The 21,217-nt window shown below is 40.2% G+C and overlaps 1 protein-coding gene across 1 annotated transcript; it reads right to left on the minus strand.

The window, feature by feature from the left end:
• Positions 1-6,911: 6,911 nt before the first annotated feature.
• On the minus strand, positions 6,912-20,381 carry LOC142160195 (killer cell lectin-like receptor subfamily B member 1B allele C). The gene is made up of 5 exons (XM_075215138.1): positions 20,186-20,381; positions 16,344-16,448; positions 7,813-7,961; positions 7,586-7,698; positions 6,912-7,423 (listed from the first exon to the last, which is right to left on the minus strand). Exons 1-5 carry the CDS (start codon positions 20,196-20,198, stop codon positions 7,306-7,308), a joined length of 498 nt encoding a protein of 165 aa, XP_075071239.1. The 5' UTR covers positions 20,199-20,381; the 3' UTR covers positions 6,912-7,305.
• Positions 20,382-21,217: the final 836 nt, after the last annotated feature.

A 21,217-nucleotide genomic window follows, 5' to 3' on the forward strand; every position in this document is an offset into this window, starting at 1 on the left:
AACTATACCAGGAGAGATTTTGGAAAGGAAATAATGAGGCTGTTGCGCAACTAATGTCAATGGATGAGGACATTAAGCATAAGCAAGTGGTAGCTATACTTCTGTGCAGTCTAACAAAAATATAGAAGAGCGCTGGATATGGTGAAATGTTATTAATTCTCATATTTATTAAGAATAAAACAATTTATGAAAAAGATATATATAAAAACATAAGCAAATCATGCAATAAAATATATATTCCTTGATTGTGGAAAATTCAAAAGCAGTAATTGATAAATCCCAACTCCTCAGCACTAATACTTTGCTCGTTTCAATTAATTAGTAACCCTTATATATGCAAATACAGATGGCAACAGAAATCTCATACATAATTCATAAAAGTTCTGTAATAATTACTTGTTCAAATAATCAGGACAACAGAGTCCCATAATAAATAGTGTGGTTAGAATGCATTGTCCAAAAACAATTCTACATAGCAATCCAAAAATATTCCAAATGTCAGTAGAACTGTTCAGTCAGTATTTAAATAACTGTTCACAACTGGAATTTAGGATGAAAAAATCTTATTGAAAAATATGACATAGTCCATCAAATTTAGGCAACAGTTCGAAGACAATAAAAATAAAAACCTATTAAATTCCATTCATTTATATTCCCATTACATTTTCCATACTGTTACTTCTAAATTTCCATTCAGCCACTTCTAAAGATACACTTAGACCACTGCATGTCATTATGTAAATTGCAGCTCTACTGCCATCTACTGTCTAAGGCCTTAACTTATTTTCGCTGTAAAGAATTACCAGTAACGTGAAAAGCAAGGGGGAACTATGTTAAAAAGAGATACTAGTACAGTCAGAGGAAATTAGCACGTAGCCACATGTTGTATGTGTATTTCTCTTTTCTGCCAACTTTTTTTTTTTTTAAAGCAGTTCCAGTTTCCTTGTTATACCAGGCGATTCTCCCTCATTTAGGAGAATCACGTTAACAGTTTTGAGTTTGTCTAGCCTCGAGGAATTTTCTCTACATATTCCCATAAAATTATCTCCAATAAATTACTACTTATCTAAGCATAGTTACATTATCCTCAAAACTAAAAATACTGACCTGCAGCCTACACACAAATTCAGAAAAGACTTTCCTGACTGTTGGCTTGATTTTTAGCTTTTTTGTAGTTTTTCATTTGACTTCACACGCCCACCACTTTCTCAGTTAGCCGTATGCACAACATGTTATCCAACACTAGCATTCCTGCCTCTGTCATCTACACTCCTCAAACCTTCTCTTGTTTGGGTAAATTCTCACTTCTATCCTACTTACAGTGTTTTGGTGGCCCAGGGCATGGGCTCTATCTGTCATATTTGAAAGACTGCAGCCGAGGATCTGGTGGACTGCCTCATGGAGCGGATTTTGGCTTGGAGTTGTCAATGGACCAAGACTGTGTGTAGCATGGTGGCACAATGGTAATACTTCCGCCCCACAGCACTGGGGGTCACAATTTCAAATCTTGACCAGGGCTTCATCTGTGTAGAGTATGTATGCTCTCCCCATGTTTGCTTGGGTTTCCTCCCACACTCCAAAAATATACTGGTAGGTTAATTGGGTGCTGACAAAATGAAACCTAGTCTGTATATGTGTGTGTGTGTGTGTGTTTTAGCGGATTTAAACTGTAAGCTCCAACAGGGCAGTGACTGATGTGAGTGATAAATATTCTCCGTAAAGCGCTGCAGAACTGTTGGCACTATATAAATATATTATGATCACCTGGCAGATCATAAAGTGAAGAACACACTCTCCCCATCACTGAAATAATTGTCTTAAAGTGAAATTATGAACCCAAATGCTTCCTGTGATTGATTAGATAATCAGTCAGGACTGATTAAGGGAAAAGTGGGGCTGGTTTATCCCCTGCCGGCATGTTGCATGAAAACTATATAAAATACAGACTGAGAAGCCCGTGTGTATAATATCTTCACCATCTTCACTTTTGTGCTTGTGTGTTTATTGGTAACTAAAAAGTAGATGTATTGTGTAGTGGTCATTAAAATGCTCTCTGTATTGTGGTTTATGGAGAAGCTGAGGACTCACATTAAGAAAGGTGTGGCAGGTGGGAAACTGGGGGCTTTTTGGAGTCTGAGGGCATGTGATGCTATTTTGGAGCAGGTGGGAGGTCTTAGTTGCAGGTGGCAGAGTTTTGGACCATATGAAGGGCATGGTGGGACATTTTGGGATGATTTGTGTCGGTGTGCCGAGGTAATTTTTGGGCTGTTTTTTTTTTCTCAAAAGGAATAAATAAAACGTAATAATAACAATGTGTGATCTATGTCATGTACTGTATACATTTATTGCTCGGATTTCCATATTTCATGTATCTATACATTTTCCAAATATGCATAAACATTCCAGGATCTGGACAAGAAATCAGCAGCAGGTTGTGAAAGCTGAAATATCAGGTAGGAGAGAACAGTCCACCAACAGCCTCATCCTTTAGTCCTCTTAACTTAATCTTATTAATTAACCTCATTTGCTCTCTGTTTCTCTCTCCTTCTATTTTTCTCGTCCTCTCCCTTGTTGTCGTCTGTCTCTCACCACCATCAATATCCTGTCCATCCACCTGCTGTGTTTCTACCTTCCACTTTACTCCCTGTTACATTCACTCCTTTTTATTCTTACCAATCATATCCTCTCTACACAGACTTACAGGACAGTGAGAATTAGCTTGAGGCACAAACAGAGAGAAACCATTGTTCTTCATGTAAGTGAAAACTTTATTTTGTTTCAGCTCATGTTTGTCAGAGAAAAAAAAATGCAATTATTATTTCAATACAATATATATATATATATATATATATATATATATATATGTTCATCCTACTAGATACATGTAATTTTGCATGTAACTTTGGTGAAATGTGAGTAGGATAACAGTTGTAACTGTAAATCCGCCGGCTAATTATCAGAACTTCTCCGGTAGCTGGAATATCTTCTGCAGTATGATAACCAGAGGTCTAATATACAGTATATGGAGGCAATTTATTTGGTTATTACTCTTTTCTTTATTAGTTCGCTCCTGAGTGATACTTGGTAAAGCTCTAGTTAACGTATGAATAATAATTATGGTCCTCACTATGTATTCTTTTCTTGTCATAATGTCACTATGACAAGAGAGTTCCTATAGAAGAAAGCATTTAAACGCAGACATGTGTGTGTCTGTAATGTTATACTTACCTGCAATGAGTTAATATTCCCTTTTCCAGGCCGACCAATAGTAGTTAAGTGGGAGGGTCTTCAATTTCTATATAGGTCCCCTCTGGCTGTCTAGACGGTCTCATTATTCTTCATAAGATCCCGCCCACCCACTCCTGGTGACGGTTGGGCCTGCTCAGGTTAATTTTATGTTTTAACCACATCGTTTTCCCATCGTCTCAGAGCAGGCACAGTTAGTAGGAAGTTCACTGCGATCAGTGGCTGATACATACGGTGCTATCGCTGATTGGCCGCAGGTCACTGCCCCCATCAAGGTAACAATGACTCTTGGTCTTTCATATGGAGGATCCCATGACCTGGAAATGTGAGCGTTGCTTTGTAGGTAAGTCTGTTTATATTGATGTTGGTTTTTTTTCTATTCTGTGTTTCTTTGTAGGTATGATGGTTGCCGCGGCTGTAGTACATACTGGGCATTGACAAGAAGGTGTCTGTACTATATAAAGGGCAATGGGGTGCGAGTAATATATACTGGTCAATGGGGGACTGTATACACCGGAAGACTATACTATATACTGGACATTGCAGCTGTACAATAAATTTGACATTTGGGGGATGCTATAAAATGACTCTGCTTTATTCAGGATACAGTAGATGGATATATACAGTTAATTTCTGTATAAAATGCAATGAGCAGCTACCAGTGGGATCTGCACATTGAGGAGACAAAGATACACACGCAAAGTGGACAGAGGCACACATTGGGAGACACGACAGATGGGGAGAATGAGACTACACCTCTAATCTCAGCAGTATCTTAAGTCATTATATTACAATCTTTAGAGAATTATATTAGTGGCACCTTATGATACCAGATGGGTTATGTCTTGACTTCAGTGAATCCTTTATGGTTGACAATAAAAGTGAAACCACTATTATAGATAAATAATTTCCAGAGGATCGGGTCTGCACTGAGATGCAATTTGCGATTGATGGTATTATTTTCCCTAAAGCCCATAGATAGGTTTGCATAACGTGGTGCACACTTTGTGCCCATGGCTGTACCAACTTAGTGTATAAAAACAATCATTGTTAAATGAATAGTAATTTGAAAAAAACTAAACTGAATTTCTGAAATTCTTAAATTGTTAAGATCTTCTGACAAATTAACCACAGATATAAGGGAAGTTCTACTGCTGTACAACCCAAGTTGGTATCTATAGAAGGAAGTAACATTGAGTGTACTGATGCAAAGTGAAATTTCAAATACAATTTTTCCAAAATATTAATAACATGTACAGTAGCTTTAATATGTTTTTGCTATTGGATTACTTGTTTCTGTAAAAATAACAACTATAAATAGATAAACTGCCAGGTAACAGACCAATCTCTGGGATAAGGGATGCACCCATGGATTGGTAAACCTCTTGGTAAATTTTGGTTTCAAAAACAAAAACATAACACTGCTGACCTAGGTTCATCTGTAAGTAAGAAATTTAATTCCTCTTTGGGGAGCTAATATTTGTTTCTAAGTTTTAAAAGTACTATAAATTTCTAAAAAGCAGAGCTAGTAAGGAAATTTTTGCCATTAATGTAAATGAATGTAAATGGTACTATTACCCAGAATTCGCAAAGGTTCTTCATTGCAATAATCTGAGTTCAAAATAACCAAAACGCAATTTTTACATGGAAATAATAACAACAAAGTTTGTGAGATACCAGTGATAAGGATATTCCATTTTCTAATATAATATATCAGATTCTGCTTGAATCAGAGAAGTGACTATGCACATAACTCTCCTCCCACACCTCTTGGTATGGGACTGAGTAGCTGCTCAGATTAGCATATGAAATGCTGTGACAACTTCCTCTAGAAGGCAACTCTACCCAGGAAAAAGGTTTTGATATTGTGCTACACACGGTAGAAAAGGTCTTTTTGCTTCCTGCCTTCACCCTGGTAAGACACATGGCCCCGGTGGTAGTCAGCCTATCGATGCGGACTACACCGACAACTCTTACCCCGACATCTTGACACTGAACGGCTCATTCCCGACGAGGATCGATGACAACTGTGGCAAATGTACAACGCTTTGTGAAGTACATTGTACATGGGAGCATACTTACATTACTCCCTTAACAGCAGCGATAACAGCGTCGCGGATGTAAGTGACGTCATGAAGTCGCACCGGGTTCTTCATTCATCAGGATGGCTTCCAGTTGCTTTCCACATCAGTCGTCATCAATCCTCATTGGGAAGGAGCCCTTCAGTGTCAAGATGTCAGGGTAGTGTTGTCGGACTAATCAGCGTCATTATACCATATCCCACCCCATGACCCAACTGCTGGAAACTAGAATGGAATGGAGGTTAGCGGATGTAAGAGGCCTATAAGGCCATTTATATTAAAGGCTAGCTAGTAGGAAAAATTTAATTTTTAATGGAAATTGAATGGATTGATATTGGTATATATTGTTTAGTGTTGCTTTGCAGATGGTCAGTATGTGAAAATGAATGCTATAATGGAGATTGAATGGAAGGTGGTTCAATCTGGATTGTATTTGGTTTATGTTGTAGTTTGATGGAGATTGAAGATTAATATGTGACTGTATGTAATATGTTCCATAGTTTTGTGTTACACTGATAGGGATGTGTAGGGATGTGTGTTGTACAGTTATGCATAGACTGTGTTGGTGTTTAGCGGTTTGTATGTGATATTATTAGTGTACTATGTATAGACTGTGTTGGTTTTGATAACAGAGATTATGTGATTGATATGTGACTGTGTTGCAGATGGATTGTATGTCATAAATATAAATTGTATACATTTGAGTTGTTACTGTGATTGAGCTGTGTGGCTGTATGTAGTGGTAAGATGGCTGACAATGTGTTAGCTCCTGCAGTGCTGTGCAGTTGTGGGACTGTGCTGTACATTCGATTTATGAGACACAGTGAAATAGGATTATATGCGTTTATATGCGAGATAAATGGTAGAGTTTGTTTGTCTTTGGTTTAAAATGTGAGTCAGAGTTCCTATGATGTGTAGAATGACTGAAGTTTGTCTGTAATGGGAAACTTTAAAAAAAAATGCAGTATATTTCTGGAGAAATTTATTTAGTTAATATGGCAGCAAGGTGGTAGAAAAAATGGATAATGATCTATAAGTTACCATGTTCGCAAAAAGGCTGACAGTGTAAACTAATGCGATGATCATGATTAGACAAAATGGCTCCTGTGTGATGTCTTTGCTGTGATGCTAGAAGTTTCCATGTAAGATGTTGTGAAATGCATGAAATGTGTTTTAATGCTTAAAATGGAGTCTTGCCTAAGGATCTATCTCTCTCTTCCCCCTACAGCTCCCCCTCCCCACACACACAATCACACAATACAGTCTCCCACCTGGAATAATAGGTAAAGTTGACTCGCACACACACAATGACGTGTATATTTATGAAACAGACAATGAATGTAATGTATTGTATGGAAATCTATGCTATACCACACATCATCATCATCATTTATTTATATAGCGCCAACATATTCCGTAGCGCTTAACAATTGGGGACAAACACAGTAAACAAATAAACAAACTGAGTAAAACAGACAAAGAGGTGAGAAGACCATGTTAATAGAACAACAAAATCTGTTGAGTTTGTATAATATACACAATCTACTGTTTTATTTTATATATATATTATAATTAGAGTGTTAACTAATAATACAAGACATTTTAATTAAGCTACAATTTGTGTGCAGTTTTTCTTGAAGATATAAGTATGTTATTATGTAAACTGGTCCTTTGGATTTAAGGGAAAATAAGAATTATATTTCTTAGGTTAAATCGGAACTACCTATGTGAGGAGTTTGTTGATGGTAATAGTCATAAATTACGTTATTAAATGGTCATCCATACATTTGCCAGACTATTAGGACCCATAGATATACCACCACAATGGACACCCTTTCACAACCGGTTTCAAAGATAAGGTTTACAAATAATATGTGGTTTCATTTTGCTTTTACCTCTAATGAAACATAAATCAACTGTTAAATATTAATATTTAGTCTTAAATGATACATCAGTAAATTATCTTAAAATAATAATGTCAGATCTTTACAGATGTCTTTTGGCATATAAATCTATATCTAGAATTACAGATATTAGTCCTATAACTATGTTTATTCATCAATGCACAGTTTCCTGAATTCACCTCCAGCTGGAACCTGGGTAGAAAAACATAAGACAAAATGAGATATCACAGCTAGAAAACAGTAATTCTAAGATGATGATCTACAAGTAATGCTGACGCACACAGATGTTCAGGTCCATGATCTGGATTATAGATCAATATTAAAATAAGACTGTTTAACATAAGAGCCACTTACAGGCTGGTGTTATAGTGGCTGCCGTTCACCCATCTCCATCCATCTCCCTCGTGGTACAGTCCGATCCAAAACATGTCATCTGTCTCTTCTGTGAGAATTTGGTGTATAAATACCTGCAGCAAAGTGACAGCATCAATCATAACAAATGATTAATGGTCTATAGAAATGTAATACGATATTGGATCTAAGCAGTTCCTACACTGAATAAAGTAGACAACAGACAATACCTGTGGTTCCTGGTCCTCTATGACCAGTAGATGGGCTCCCATCATCTCACAGTGGTCCTGGCTCTGATTCCACGTCCTTTGTGTAACATCTGAATAGTAATAACAGGTGTCTCCATACAGCAGCCAGTTATACGGACACAGTATACACCCTGTAAGACAGGTTTAAAAATGTTTGCTCTGGTTTTTATGCCACAGCTTCACCTGTATACTATTTATCTTTCAATATTAATTTTGTTCAGTAGATAAACCTTCAAGCGCTATTACGGATGAGCATCAGCATTTCTATCTAAGATGAGCTGCATTTAATTATTACACAGCGCTAACAGGACTCGACATAGGGATCACTGATCACTGAATAAGCACGGCAGCTCTATGTTGCCTGTGGGACCTTTGCAATGCTTTTATAGGAGGAGAAAAAGACTGAGTAATAAACACATTATTTTGTCTAATAAATGTCTATTTAACTCCACTGGAACAAGGCAGATTCTCAGTATAAAAAGCATTGATTACAATTAGCTATTGTCAAATCTCGTATAATGTAAAGCATTTAGAGCACATCTAACATCAAACAGCCACTCAGCAGTGCAATTGTAGCTTTCGGGCCGCTGTGCACCAAGATTTCTGCTGGAGCTCACAGGTTTGCAGAATAAGATGATCGCATTTGGGTAGGAGCAGACGTTTGCCGAAGTATGACGTAGGCACACCAGTGCACCTTAATTTGCAGAGATGCACAGAAATGGTGTCACAATCCTAGAAAGATCACTAAGATGCAGACCTCATTCCCACCAGAGATTCTGCTTCTGTGGAAATTCACATTTTCGAATCTCCATGTAAGGCTAAAAAAAAGGAGTAAATGTTCTCCGGGACAAACCATGTTACAATTCAAGGGGTGCAAATTAGTTTTTTATTCATCACATAAGTTAAATATCTGCTGTTTTTCTATGTAGCACACATATACTTGATATCTGTATTTTTACACTGTAATTTTGGGCACCAGTGAATGCACGTGTGGTGGCCATCTTGTTTGTTCGGTATTACTATTCACTTTAGTTGCTGCTTTTGATTATTATCTTACCCGTTGTTCCACTTATTCCGCGAGGAATCTCCCCATATGTAAATCTGTCTAACCCATTTATTTTCCTCAAAATTAACACCCAGTTGATTGTTTGTAAACACAGTGTGTGGGCCATTATTATTCAAAGAGTTTTTGTGGTCAGTACAAGGGGCTTCCTGAGTCAACCCCTGGTGGAGTCAATCACAGTCCGGATCCCACCATACTGTATATAAGACTCGGGTGAAGGCATAGCCGGATTAAGGGGGGGGCACAGGGGGCACGTGCCCCGGGCCCCCCTCTCTCCGAGGGCCCCCCGCCGCCGCGCTCCTAACCTTTGATTTTTTTTTTTATACTCTTTTTTTTTTTTTTTTCGATGGCGCCCCCCCGGTGGCGGCGGTGGGGGGGGGGGGGTTGCGGGCTGGCGTGTCCGGGGCTCCCTTCGTTGGTGGGGGGAGCAGGATAGTAAAAGAAAGAAAAACAAAAAAAAAGATATACTCACCTTACTGCGGCGCTGGCGTCCCTCCTCCCTCCACTGTTAACACTGAATGACAGGCGTGACGTCATCAAGGCACGCCTGTCATTCAGTGAGGAGCAGCGCGCAGAGGACCAGGAAAGAAAGAAGAAGACAGAAGAGATGAAAGAAGCTAAAAGAAAGGTAAGTAAAAAAAAAAGGGGAAGAAGAAAGGCACAGTAAGGAAAAAAAGTGGGAGAAGAGAGGCACAGTATGGAGGAACAAGAGGGAGAAGAGAGGCACAGTAAGGAAAAAAAGGGGGAGAAGAGAGGCACAGTATGGAGGAACAAGGGGGAGAAGAGAGGCACAGTAAGGAAAAAAGGGAGAGAAGAGAGGCACAGTATGGAGGAACAAGGGGGAGAAGAGAGGCACAGTAAGGAAAAAAGGGAGAGAAGAGAGGCACAGTATGGAGGAACAAGGGGGAGAAGAGAGGCACAGTAAGGAAAAAAGGGGGAGAAGAGAGGCACAGTATGGAGGAACAAGGGGGAGAAGAGAGGCACAGTAAGGAAAAAAGGGAGAGAAGAGAGGCACAGTATGGAGGAACAAGGGGGAGAAGAGAGCCACAGTAAGGAAAAAAGGGAGAGAAGAGAGGCACAGTATGGAGGAACAAGGGGGAGAAGAGAGGCACAGTAAGGAAAAAAGGGAGAGAAGAGAGGCACAGTAAGGAAAAAAGGGGGAGAAGAGAGGCACAGTAAGGAAAAAAGGGGGAGAAGAGAGGCACAGTAAGGAAAAAAGGGGGAGAAGAGAGGCACAGTAAGGAAAAAAAAAGGGAGAGAAGAGAGGCACAGTAAGGAAAAATGGGCGAGAAGAGAGGCACAGTATGGAGAAAAAAGGGCGAGAAGAGAGGCACAGTAAGGAAAAAAGGGGGAGAAAAACATCATGAGGAAAAAGGGGGGAGAGAGAGGCACAATAGTGGGGACAATTAATTTAAGATGGGGTGGTTTGGGCGCTACTGAATGTGGGGGTGAGTTTGGGAAGAATGAGGTCCCTTTATTAAATGTGCCTATGAATTATTTAATGGTAGTGACGGTTGCGAGAAATAGGTATATTTCTGAAATGTAAATACTATTAATTTATTGCTGGGGCTGTTTGTAGGGAGGGAAATAGGTTTATTTATTAAATGTGAATACTATTATTTTAATGTTGGGGCTGGAGGAAGGCCTAATCATTAATCATGGGTGGTACTGATTTAATCACCTCTAATCTAGCTGTTCATTGAGCTTCAGAGTTACTGTGATTTCTGTTAACTGTACTGTGCTGTCTCACCCTGTATCGTGTTTCTGTCTGTCCCTGTACGGCGCTACGGATACCTAGTGGCGCCCTATAAATAAAAATTAATAATAATAATGCCGGGGGTGGCTGTAATTTTCTAAATGTACCCATTTTTTTTTTTTCAAATAGGGCCCCTAACATTCCAGGATCCAGACAAGCAGCAACTAAAGAAACCTGCAGCACAGGTGGAGAAAGTGAGAAGAACAGGTAGGAGAGAGCAGCAAAGTCTGTGAAATATTGTTATTCTAGTGGGACAATCCCAATTTTTGGTGACTGTTCAATGGTGTACACAACAATGCAGGTTTTTTGCCTGTAGGAGAGTGGCCTGGCCATGCCCAATGATGCATTATCAATGGTATTTTAATTTGCGGTATCATTGCTAGTTTTAGTGTACGTTATCAATGGTATTTTTAATGTGTGATATCATTGCTAGTTTTAATGTGTGGTGTCAATACCCATTTTAATGTGGTGTTTTGATGATTGTTTTAATGTACAGTATTTTAGTTTGTGGAAGCAATGATTTATCTTATGCAGACAACCTAAGCGAGCCCTCTGGGAGAGCTGTAAGTGTCATACTGTAGGCTGTAGGTGATGTAATGCAGGATGTGTCACTATAGCCCTTAATTTTAGATCTTAGGGGCCCCCCTGTCTTAAGTGCCCCGGGCCCCCCGAAGCCTTAATCCAGCTCTGGGTGAAGGCACTGAAGAGAGAGAGACAACATTTGATTTCACCACCCCTTTCAGAGCGCTAGGGAAAGGGCTGTTATTCTATATTCAAACAACCTACTGATCGCTAAACCAAACTACGCACTTTTTTCCATTGCAATCTGACTGACCATTATGCAGTCTATTTCCTATAGGTTGTCACCTTGTGAACAGGGACCTCTTACCTCTCTGCATGTATGTTAAAATCCAGTCTTGTTTAATTATTCTGTTTGATCCCAGTTGTAAAATGATACAGAATGTACTGGCACTATACAGTATAAATACATAATCATAATAATAATAATAATAATAATAATTAAAATCTATATTAACTGTGTCCCACCAAACATTCCTAATGTTTATATCTTTTGTTGCAAATAATGTTGTAAGTTATGATGGGTAATGTTTATGCTGTTTGTTCTTACTATGCTTTGTTGTTACTCTTTCCCATGCAGTTGAGTGAAACAGGAGGTAACGCTGTGGGTTAGCCTGGGAAGATTCCTGGGAACAAGACGCAAATCGACCACAGCGAGGGGAGAGCACCAGATTAGCCACATCTACCGATATTCCAGGACAGAATCCAGAATTGGAAATCTAGCTCTAGAGCATTGGTGACAAGGAACCAAATGACAGTGAAAACCAGAGGTCTTTGGTGAGGTACTGCAGCACAGCCGGGTAGATAGTACCTCATGTACTGAGCGTTGCTGTACAAATTACAAGGTAAAGGTGGAAAAGAATTGAATCATCGCTCAAAATATCCGTATTTGTCCAGGGTATGAAATTGATTGTTATGTTGCGGAGATTAGTTACTAGTACCTAAAGAGCACTTAGGGTTAAATGTATTTAGACATTTCAGTTGCTATAAAGCAAAGTTTGTACATACACATGTGGATATGTTCAGAATGTTGAACAACCTTATATGATATGTTGTCTAATATTCCCTACTCCTATCAAAGTAAAACTGCAAACAATAAAAGCTGGTGCTTTAGAGCCTCTTTATGTGATACATTATACCAATATGTGATACTGGGCCTGATTCATTAAGGAAAGTTAAGTAAAAAAATTGAGTAAGTAGTCTCCTGGACAGAACCATGTTACAATTCAAGGGGTGCAAATTAGTTTTTGATTTTGCACATAAGTTAAATTCTGTCTGATTTTTCATGTAGCACACAAATACTTGATGGCTTATTGTACACCATACTGTTTTAAGTAGAGATGCTCAGGCTCGGTTCTCCCGAGAACCGAACCCACCCGAGCCTAGCAGATCCGAGTACCGAGCTGAGCCGGCTCGATACTGTCTTGCAAGTTTTGGATTCTATAAGTATCGCCCTCCGCGGCGATCCAGAGCCATTTCCACAGAGGGACACAGAAGGGGTAGCACAGTTCTTGGCAGTTTCTAGTGCAGTTTGGCAGCGTCATAGGTAGAAAATAAAGAGGAGGGGTAGCAGTGTTCTTCAAAGTCTACAGTGACATTCAGGAGAGCTCCCATAGTCATATTCATGGGGATTTCTGAGTGTAAATTCCCCCCTCCCGCCTCTCCCCCAATTTTCTCCAGCCACATCTCCCTCCAGTTTTTTCAGTCTCCTCCCCCCTCTGTTTTCTGTAGTCCCTTATACCAACACCCCGTTTTCTATAGCCTCCCCTCCTCCTACCCCCATATGGAACTATTTCATATTAGCTAAAACAATTTGTCATTTATATTTAGCTGCCTTAGGGGAAGGATTTTTTTTATTATTATTATTATTTGTATAAGAGCCCTTTAGGATGTCTTCAGGCTGAGGAGTCTGAGAGGGGCAGGTATATTGCCTGCTGCACTCACATAAACTTTTATGAAGACATTTGTCTTCTAGAGTAAAAAACAATATAACCGGCTGTCACCGCCAACCAGTCAGCTTAGATCAGACTCACAAACTTGGGTCACAGTGACCTATTCATGGTAATTATAAAACACAGTTCTTTTATCAGGAATAAATTTGTCACTGACCCAAGACAGAGTGTGTCTGCCATCAGATATACGAGCAATGCAGTGTTGTAAATGTCAAAATATTTTTTTTAGACTCCTCTTCCCTCAACCCCGTATTCTGTAGCCTCTGCTACCCCTATTTTCTCTCTTTTAATTTACTTACCTTCTTTTCTCTGCTTCTTCGCTTCCTTCTTCAGTCTCTTGTCTTCTTCCACTGCCTGTACTGGTCGGCTCCTCTTCACTGACAGCGCTGTGAGGTCACAAGGCTCCCAGGACCAGGAGCCAGGCGCTCGTGCCGGGCAGTTTTGAAATTAAGACCTAAGGTCTGCAGAATAGACAGGACACAGGCAGGCATTGCGCCTGCGGCGATCGGACCGCTTGCAATAACTTAAATAATAATACTGAGACATTATTATTGATTGTTCGGCCACAGTGGCGCCCCCCAGAGGCCGGCGCCCTAGGCAGCTGCCTAATGGTGGCGCCGGTCCTAGGAGTTTGTATGTTCTCCATGTGTTTGCATAGGTTTCCTCCGGGTACTCCAGTTTCCTCCCACAATTCAAACACATACTAGTAGGTTAATTAGCTGCTATCAAATTGACCCTAGTCTGTCTGTGGGTGTGTGTTAGGGAATTTAGACTGTAGCTCTATTGGGGCAGGGACTGATGTGAGTGAGTTCTCTGTACAGCGCTGCGGAATTAGTGGCGCTATATAAATAAATGATGATGGATTTCCACGAGTTATCTATAAGATGATAATACACTTACCTTCTTGTGTCTCGCTGGGGCTCACACAGAGCTGCTTCTTTATCTCTGTGCTACAGTACATAGCATTTATATCTTGATGCTGATAATGATCCTTATACACTGAAAGAGACAGATGGCTCATTTACTAACTTTGCATGTAGGTGTAACATTTGCACTAAACCATATCAGACACCTGCTTTCCTTGTATAATTTGTATAGACAGATAAAAGCTGATTCTATGCAGGTGGTAGTAGAGTGTATAGTATAGTAGAGTGGACAAAGTCAGGGACAGATTCATATCATTCTACCCCTCTCCCGCCCCGCTCTTATATTCTCCTCTCTCAATCAGTTTAGCAAACTGTGTATTACATTTGGACCTTTGCTCAGACATTGCATCCTAGAACAGTTAAAATGTATTGTACTTTCTTCAATGACAGCAAGCATTGTTTGCACATACCATATAGATGATGTTCACACTATAGTTTACTAATTATATATGTAATAAAGAGTTTTTATGTCATACAAGAAGCACTTTAACTGTTACGCTCACCGGTAATCACAGTATATCACCCAACAGATCTTCTACAGCCAGGGCCGGATTAACCATAGGGCTAACTGGGCTACAGCCCAGGGGCCTATGGCATCCAGGGGGCCCTTGAAAGTGCACAGCAGCAGTATTGATCGGTCAGGGGCGGGGGCACCCCTAGCCCGATCAGTGCTGCTGAGCACTTTCACTGCAGTACTTCCCCGGCGCGCTGTAGTCTCCTTACTGAGGAGATCTCGTGAGTCTCACTCTCACGAGATCTCCTCAGTAAAGAGCATACAGCGTGCCGGGGAAGGAGGTAAGTGCCGGGTGGGGGGGGGGGTGCGGGCAGCTCGGATCACGGGGGGGGAGGGGGGGTGTCCCTCATGGGGGAATGGAGGCCCCCTTTGCCCAGGGGCCTCCATTCCCTTAATCCGGCACTGTCTACAGCTCATCAGTAATAGCTCCCACTGTCAGTGTGTTAAAGCCTAAGTTCTCCTTACACGGGCAGCTCTTCGCCTCCCTGGCAAGGGATCTACTGCATAAGATTGTACAGGTAGTAGTGGAGGATTAAATATAGCTGTAGTAGGTGTTTCTTTGACTTTGCCCAAGGTGTTTCGCTGACCAAAGTTGCTTATCCATGTAACTTTTTGATTCTTAGAAAGATGTATAACACTATGGTACTGGAAGATCTTCATTTTTTGCACGAGTACATGAGGGTTTGAGCCATGAGGTCACCAGGTTAAATAAAGGAAGAATTAGTACATTAAAAATGTACTCTAGTATTATTGCAGACTAAATGATTCATTAAAAAAGAAGACACGTTGTGTGCACATTAGAGGATCTAATTTAGAAGGTCAGTCTGACTCTATGGAGGTGATACAAATGCAGTTAGTCAGGAAATGAATATTTTGGTGGAAAATGTATGTTGTGGTTATAGCTCAAATGAGTGATGAGTCAGAATGTTCTATCTGGGAGATGTACTGAGGGTCACATGTGGTTTTTAGGATAGCGCCAGTTCAAATGTTTAGATTACAAGTTTTACATTAGCTATAACTGTATAAGGCATCTTCACATTTGGGGGTAAATGTATCAAGCTGAGAGTTTTCCGAAAAAAAACAATCAGATTCTAGCTATCATTTATTTAGTAAATTCTACAAAATGATATCTAGAGTCTGATTGGTTGCTATAGGCAACATCTCCCGCTGGAAAACTCTTAGCTTGATACATTTGCCCCCTGGTCTTGTTTTGTCATATCTTTTTAATTGATGACATTAATTATATAATTTACTTCAGAGCTTGATGTGAGCTCATTACTGATATGAAATTCCACTTTATAATTTTGATAAAATACCCATGTACCTCCCACAGGATGTGGATTGGCTGGATTACTACCAGGGGGTAAATGTATTAAGCTGCGGGTTTGAAAAAGTGGAGATGTTGCCTGTAGCAACCAATCATATTCTAGCTGTCATTTTGCATAAATGATAACTAAAATCTGATTGGTTGCTATAGGCTTTTCAAACCCAGTTTTTCAAACCCGCAGATTGATACATTTACCCCCAGGAGTTATGTCTCAGATGATAATGTACCTACCTCCAGATGTCACACAGAGCTGCGCCGTTATTTCCATCATCCTTTTACAAGCATCAACGATTAAAGATTGAACTTCATCGTGAACTAACATGTGGCGGAGCTGGAAACAATACAGAATAAGGAAGATGACCAGACACTGGTGATTGTGACCATCACATCACTTACCAAGCATTTCAATGATGCGAATGAAGATGATATTGGCTCCAATAAGAACAGTGATAATGACAAACTTCCAGGAAGGGATCCAGAGTTTTGTCTGGAGAGTTTTATCTGGGAGAGATATAAATAAATGAACTGTTATAGCGCTATTACAGTGATAGGACAGGTGTGGGGATGTGTAATTCCACAATTGTGTAATAAATGGGCACCAGCATTTATAGTATTTTTCACAACTCTTCACCAGTGAGTCATAGCGGTGCCAGAAATGAATGCAAGGATCAGGAATTATAGGATTTTCCAGCACAGGCTTCTTCACTATGAATATTCAGGGAGATGTCTGTCTTCTAAACTGCACGTTAGTCCTTACAAAAAAAATGTTATCTATGTTTACAAGCAGTTGTTTCCCAGATTGATATTCACTTGTATAATGTTGTTGTAGTTGTGTAATAATGTGTTAAAAAACACCACTTTCCTTTTCAGACAAATAAATTGTATACAATATAGATTGTCGACAATACTTGGGCATCTATACTATACTGTATGAGTTATATCCCTTTTCATGCTGCTTTGTCTGTGGAAATGGAGCCACATGCACCTAACAGCATTGAGTTTGAAGGGGAAATGATTGGAGGTTGGTCTTACACTGCCCCAACTAATAGCCACACCCCTTGAGGTCTAGCCACTCCCACTCCATGCTTTCACTTAATGGCAATTTGGCCACACCTACACTTTCAGAGTATTTTCCACGGCCAATCTACGCCTGCAAATTACTATATTTGTCCTCCAGATAATTGAAGCACCAGCACATCTGCCTTTCACTATACATCCTAGATTGCTATTATTAATATCCCTCTGCCACAATGCAACTTGCAGACATGACATTACTTATATAGACATTTTTAGAGCTTACTTCAACTAGAATTAATTAATATAATATAAGCATCATACTACAGAGTATTAATATGATGGTGTCTAAGTACTAATAAACTACTTGAAGCTGAAAATTAACATTTTTTTAATAAATGATATTATACATGAAAATTGTAGTCCATTTAAAATGTGGACTCTGCCCATCTGTCATTCCAGGGGAGGATTCTGCTTATTTAGCTAACTGAACACAAGATGCATTTACTACATATGTGACAAGTGTCATTGCTGGGACAGAGCCCAGCAGCAATGTGATTGGTGATTCATATTGCTGCCTACACACGCAGGCGCAGGCAAAGCTGGGGGGCAGGGGGGCATTTGCCCCCCGGGCCGGTCGCATAGTGGGATACCTTGGGCTGGGTCACTGGGCCTCCTGCATTTTTTGTCCATTGAAAATAGGCTGCTGAGTCAACTCTTGCCCCCTGGGCTAAAATTTGCCAGCCCTCCCCTTTACACATGTGTTCCCGGCTCATTCCTGTGTCCCAGCTGTGGGCGGAAGTAAGTTCTTAGCTTTAGAAGTGTGGGTATGGAAAAATGTAACTAAACAGCTGGAGTTCAGAGGACCCACTAGGACCCAGAAGCTTTGGGATTATACATCTATATATTTTTAATAAAATTCTAATATGCATCTGGGGGTAGTTTTACATTAGAGTGCAGGAGGGTTGATCAAAGAGGTGGTGGTGGGGAAGGGAGAATGTCCCCTTGAACAGCAGCCAAAGTGGAATGAGGGTAAATTGAAGAGGTGATGTCAAGCTTCAGGCAAGACCAAGATAGGGGTAGGAAGTCCAGGTTTAAAGGTTGAATACCTGAAGGTATGCTCTCATAGGTTGGAGTGTGTAATGAGAAGGATCAGCCATATGGCATGGCCTAACCGTTCAGGAATATATATGGCTTGGGGCATAAGTGTTCTAGTAGTAAAATCCGGGTGCTCACCATTAGCATGGAGTGAGAGACAAGTCACAGCGGTCTCTCTGTTATCATTAGGTCTCCTGAGCATCAGACTGGTGGTGAGCCAGAAAGATGTAGAATATACAGCGCCCAGGATGCTGGGCGTCTATGCTCTCAGTAGGCTGGGGAGTCACATGAGAGTCAATCTAGATAGAGGAATCCATCTGCTCAAGCAGATGAGTGTAAGACACAGAGATGCACTACTGGTATGGAGAGGACAGAGCATGGGCAAGGCAAACTTCTGGGAGGAGGCCCAAGGCAATAGCCAGATCATAGGCTTGTGGTGAAAGATATCACGGTCAGCCCCCGCAGTAGTGGGATCCCAACGGAAGTCTGGTTGAAGAGCCAATATACAAAGCATTAGTGTTCAGGGGTACAATACAGCAAGTGTAGAACGGGTTAGTGCAGGGGGGACCCTGTTGCAAGATTAAGATGGGACCTTGCAGGAGTTGTGTGTAGCAGCGTGTGCCCGTATCACCACTTCTCACTGCAAATGCCGATGTTAGATGTAGAAAATTTGTCAGGATATCCATTTTGGTCTGTTCATTCTTCCTTATAGCGCAAGATGTGGAAAAGGAGCAGTAAGCTTTACCTGCAGTTCCTTATTGCACCTGTCTAAAGAACACATGAGCAGTTGGGAAAAGTGCCGGTATGTCATACCGCCCTATATCAGCATGACATACCGCCCTATACCGGCATGACATACCGCCCTATTCCGGCATGACATACCGCTCTATACAGCCATGACATGCGCCCTATAAAGGCATGACATGCCGCCCTATACCGGCATGTCATACCGCCCTATACCGGCATGACATACCGCCCTATTCCGGCATGACATACCGCCCTATACAGCCATGACATGCGCCCTATAAAGGCATGACATGCCGCCCTATACCGGCATGTCATACCGCCCTATATCGGCATGACATACCGCCCTATTCCGGCATGACATACCGCCCTATACAGCCATGACATGCGCCCTATAAAGGCATGACATGCCGCCCTATACCGCATGTCATACCGCCCTATACCAGCATGTCATACTGCCCTATACCGGCATGTCATGCCGCCCTATACCGCCTTAATTCGACTATTGCCACAGACTGTGTAACCTGCACCAGTATTAGAGATATTGTTTATTTCAATGTACAACAAAAGACTGGTATGTTATTTCATGATTCCTGCATTTCATTGTGGCAATTACTCATCCCTACATTACCTCAAAACTTGTTATTTTCCTGTCTGCTCCTTATACTGGAATAAATGCTCAAATGTTTTCTACACAACCTCGTTAAAATTTTGGTATCTTGGTATTTCCTAACACTGTCCAGATAAATAAGTAGTTAAAAATCAGTAACAGTATAAAAAAAAGTCACAACTTACTGAAACTTACCACTAAGAAAAAAAAAGTATATACTTTGCTTTCCTGTGCTGGGTTGATTCATTAATGAGAAAGGTGGTTTTTAACCATTGATAAATTAGCCTAAGCCAGGTGACTGCAATATTATATTAAGTGGGTACTTCAGGATTTTAACCCGGTGGAAGGTGGAGGATCTGCTTCCCTACTTACTGAGATAAACTATGTAGCAATCAGAACAAATGCCCTGAAAATTAAAAATGTTAGATGGTTTTGCACTTAAGGTGCAGTCTCAGAGCACCAAACATCTAGTCTAATTCATAGATTACAAACTTTTTTCCCCCTCTCACCGAAGTTTAATCACCTTACTTATAAACAGATAATGCAAGGAAAATGCAAAACACATTGAATATATACTCTGACATTCAAACTATGTTCTTGTGTTAAAATAAGCCAGGAAAATGTAAAGTCTTGCAGAGCTTGGAAACATGACATTACATGGTCTTCATTAAATGAGTAAACTGAACTTTCACATTTTCCTTGCCCTGATTACTATGGGACATTCTTATGCATTATTTATACAATAGTGGAAAAATACAAAAATACAACTTACCCGGAGTATCCATGTATTTAGCAGTGCGAGGTAATGACTACGATACTGTGGTACAGTGACTATATAGAACACACAGTATGTGGTATATATGATATGATTGAACGTCCTGCTCCTTCTTCCTGTGTGGTCTAACCAGACTAGATGAACATTTCACTTGGTCACAAACATTCATGAAGCAAATTCAATGGTCAGTAATGATAAACCTGTAGATTTACAGAATATCAGAGCTTTAATACCAGAAAATAAAAACCTTTGCTCACTGGTAGTCTATAATAGGGTCATATGGGGCTAATATCTTAGGCAACCAGCTGTTGGGCCCATAAGTTGCAAGCTATGTTTGGGAGAAATATGCAGCTGAATTGACCCTTTAGAATGGAATAGTTAACTAAAATGGTAAAACATGAAAGTCAGTAGAGTTTGTATAATCTATTTGTTGGAGCACAACAATAGCTAATGTAGCTGTAGCAGTCCACCAGGTAAAAGTGCTTTTGGGTCTGAAGGCTCTTTTCAATTATGATCTCAAGGTCTAGGAAACATGGATACTGTTTGTAGTGGTTAAATTGCAGGTTCCTATTGCTATTGATATTTCAAGAATTTTCCCAATGATGCTGTTTTCTCTTTCCAAATAAATATAATGTTGTCCATTAATCGACTCCATAGGATGAAGGAAGGAGACATGTTTGAGGTGGATACATTGTAATACAGTATAATACAGAGTATCTGCTCATATACACATCATTACATTTAGCACCGTAATATACACTGAAGCATTTTTCAAATATCTTAAGTTAGAACATAAAACACTTACATCACTTAACTTGAATGCTGACAAGGTCTGGTCACCCCCTCCTGTGGTCATTAGACAGCAACTGGAACAGCCCATCTTGTTTTTTGTTACTCTGGTTTTTGAGGACTGCGTCACAGCACATCTCAAGGCTAACAACAACAGATATACACATATAACATGTGGTCATGGGCTAATTTCATATGACTGTACTGGTATTTCTTTTTAACACTATAGTTCTACCCTAC

The sequence above is a fragment of the Mixophyes fleayi genome, chromosome 6 (assembly GCF_038048845.1).
Source record: "Mixophyes fleayi isolate aMixFle1 chromosome 6, aMixFle1.hap1, whole genome shotgun sequence".
NCBI classification, from domain to species: Eukaryota; Metazoa; Chordata; class Amphibia; order Anura; family Limnodynastidae; genus Mixophyes; species Mixophyes fleayi.